The sequence below is a fragment of the Aplysia californica genome, unplaced genomic scaffold (genome assembly GCF_000002075.1).
Source record: "Aplysia californica isolate F4 #8 unplaced genomic scaffold, AplCal3.0 scaffold00430, whole genome shotgun sequence".
Lineage (NCBI taxonomy): Eukaryota > Metazoa > Mollusca > Gastropoda > Aplysiida > Aplysiidae > Aplysia > Aplysia californica.
In genome coordinates, this window is record NW_004797700.1 from 138,695 (window position 1) to 141,927 (window position 3,233).

At 40.7% G+C, this 3,233-nt stretch overlaps 1 protein-coding gene across 1 annotated transcript in view; it reads right to left on the bottom strand.

The window, feature by feature from the left end:
• Nucleotides 1-6: 6 nt before the first annotated feature.
• Nucleotides 7-3,233, bottom strand: part of LOC101857427 — a gene marked incomplete in the record, with an annotated part of 36,819 nt that continues 33,592 nt past the window's right edge. Inside the window, 2 exon segments of the mRNA XM_013086049.1 lie at nt 7-245; nt 2,464-2,675. Of these exon segments, the coding sequence (XP_012941503.1) occupies nt 18-245; nt 2,464-2,675 (440 nt within the window).

A 3,233-nucleotide genomic window follows, 5' to 3' on the forward strand; every position in this document is an offset into this window, starting at 1 on the left:
CCCCCCCCAGTGTTTCTTCAATCTTCTTCTCTGCCTGGCTCCCCGGCCTCTTCCCCTTTTCCCCTGCAACCCCAACAACTTTCCAGACAAAGGTCGTCGTCTTCAACTTCAAGCATCATTTCTTCTAACGCCAAACTTGTGTTGACCCCAAGTACTGGGGCGTTGGAGTTCGAGTCTCTCCTCGTCAGGTCACGTATGGATGATATCTTCACCGCCATTGTTTGGTCCGGCCGAATAGACAGCTCCTGTTGAGAATTTAAGGCAGAATTCTTGCTTGCTGCTTGAAAATGAGTGTGAAAGCATGCCAAGTCTTGCCTTGTGATAAGTACAGGATGTCTCTCGCTAACACTGATTCACCCGTTATAAAAATATTTGACAGTAAGTCGCGCCACGAATTTTTGACCACTCTATAATTGTGTGGACAGGGTACGTAAAACACCCACATGTGAGGCAGCGTGGTGGAATCAGGCTCTCGTCAAATTAATCAAAGTGAAGAAACTCGCATTTTTCCTCAGGTTTGTGAATTTTTATCAAATTTATGATTTTTGGCCCAACACCTTTCATGCCCATTAAAGAACTCATTTCTGAGCGGATTTTTTCTGAAAAACGTTGATTAAAGGCTCAAAAAATGTAAATTTTCAGTTACCAAGGACTCTTGAGCTAAGGAAATAACTAATCTTTGGCGGCCATTTTCTCACAAATTTTACCTCTGAAAACAGGTGACCCCCCACCTCCTTTTTTTAGCAAATATATCGACTTGTATTCAAGATAAATGGACATTTTTTTCATCCAAAAAAAGACAAGTGAACAAGCTTTAAGATGATACCAATAACTCTACATGCCCCAAGATTGACGAGAGCCTGATTCCACCACGATGCCTCACACATTTACAATACAGGGTGTTTCCCGCTAAACCCACCGTGTGGAAAATACCTATTACGGGCAGTTCAATATCTGTGCACTTTGGTACCTTTGTATAGGCCTATAGCAAATATAGTACATAACAAGATGGTTCACTCAGCTAAAAAAGTGTCCTCCGGAAGTTCACTCTTTGCTTCAGATGGCGCTGCAGTCTGTTTTGAAGCTCTCTTTCGTTTTTCCAGAAGAAGAATAGGAATAGCACCTCCTTGCGTGCGCAGATCGACTGCTGTTCATCAGCTGTTCGGGTTCGTTCAGTGCGGAGTTTCAGTTTTTTAAAATTTTAATGACCTCTCGCCTTTCATTCTTAAGTCAAATTAAACGAAGAAAACAGTCACCCCTTCCTCCGGAAGAGGTTTTTTGTCAGCGTAACCATTGAAAAAAAGCGTTCTTCAGAATTTTATCCAAAAACTTGCTAGTTTCACTTTGATTTTTTAAACTCAAGTAGGGTAACTCTGTTCGCAAAGTGTGCGCATTTGCGAAGAGGGCGCCACCGAATTTTGAGGACACTTTTTTAATTGGCTCAAAGAGAGGAGTGGCCCCTCTTGTTATGTAGACTCTTTGGTGTCTCCCGCTAGACGCACCGTGGGGAAAATACCTTTTACGGCCAGTTCAATATCTGTGCACTTTGGTGCCACTGTATAGGCCTATTGTATGGTTAACAATTCGTGGCGCAACTTATTGGCAAATATCTCCTCAACTATCGAACATAGGTTCTCCAATTTTGGCAGCGCAGTGACTTGTACCAATTTGTCTAACAGATCAATATTTTTGTAAAGACCTGTAGGCTCTATTCCAGAAAATTCCTTAATAAATACTCATAAAAAATCCTAGTGGGTGGTTTCTAATGATTTTAAAAGGTTTACAGCTGGGACGATATCGCTTTTAAAAGCAAGTCCGTCATTATTTTCTAATCGCGAGATCATTTTTATTGAACGCATGTTTTGAGAACTTTCAGTGCAAAATGTGTTCACTACAACAATAATTTATTGTAACAAGTTTTGCAAGTAAAAATTGTCATTGATGAGCTGTGACGTAGGCCATATGCGTAATCAAAATGTGTGCGAGAAGCAGGAAGTGCTGTGAACAATACCATTTTAAATGTGACAGAGATTTCAAGTATTTTATATAAATTTATGAAGAAAAGTTTTTTAATCTAGCCTCATTTGTTCTGGAAAAATATGATTTAGTTAAGACAAATTGATACAAACTACTATACAAAGTATGGACGACAATGATTCACCCGTTAAAGAGATATTTGAGCATTCCAGTAGATTGTAAATATAGTAGGCCAATGACTTTCAGTTGATGTTAAGGCACCGATCATTCCTTTCAACGAAAGGGGGCCCAGCTAGTATAATATGTGGCAACTTGGAAACGCGTGTGTCACTTTTCTCTCAAGATTTAATGCTCCATTTCAGTACTAGAGTGTAAATATAGTAGGCCAATGACTTTCAGTCGATGTTAAAGCACCGATCATTCCTTTCATCAAAAGGAGGCCCAACTAGTAATGATATAAGGCCAGACAGCGATCGGCCGACTCACCTGAGCTGTGCCCGACACGACGAGAGCGTTTTCACTGGCGTCTGTCTCGTGCTGTGTCCCGGCCGGCGGCGGCTCTACTACTTCCGCTTCCGCTGTCGTCTGCTCCTCGTTCTGCCCCGTTTCCGTTTCCGCCTTGTGGTCATCTTCTTCCAATTGGGGCAGGTCTGGAAAAACCTGGGGCGGAGGGGAGTCGGGAGCCGGGCTCGACATGTCTGGGGATAAGAGGTGGGTAAAATCCGGATAAATATCCACTCTTATTTTTCTTGGAAATAATTATTTTTTTTGCTTGCATTTTGGCAAACCATTGATCTACAATTTGTGAGATGAATTTTTCATACACGTACTAGAAAATTGTTATTGAATTTTTTTCCTCAGATAGTATTCACGTTTGCAAAAAATCAGTGAAAATCCATACTCCAAACACCGCCAACGAAAAACTGTTCTATATATCCAATGTTCATCACACATAGTTTTAGTATCCATCTTTTCTTCATTCTGTGAAAATTTCTTGCAGGTTGGATGAAAAAAGGTGGAGTTATTTAAAAAAGTATATTATAACAACACCACGTTTCAAGAAAACGGGCGATAAAGAAAAGTAAAAGATTGAATTTATGAGGCAGGAAATGATGGTGACAAACATGCCCGGTGTGGGAAGAAAAAAGGTTTTATGGGGTTCTAATGCGATGGAATAGTTGTCAGAGAGGATGATGAAGCTAAACTTGCCTACAACTTGAAATTCATAGTTTTGAGCCGAATCGGGACTTTCAGCT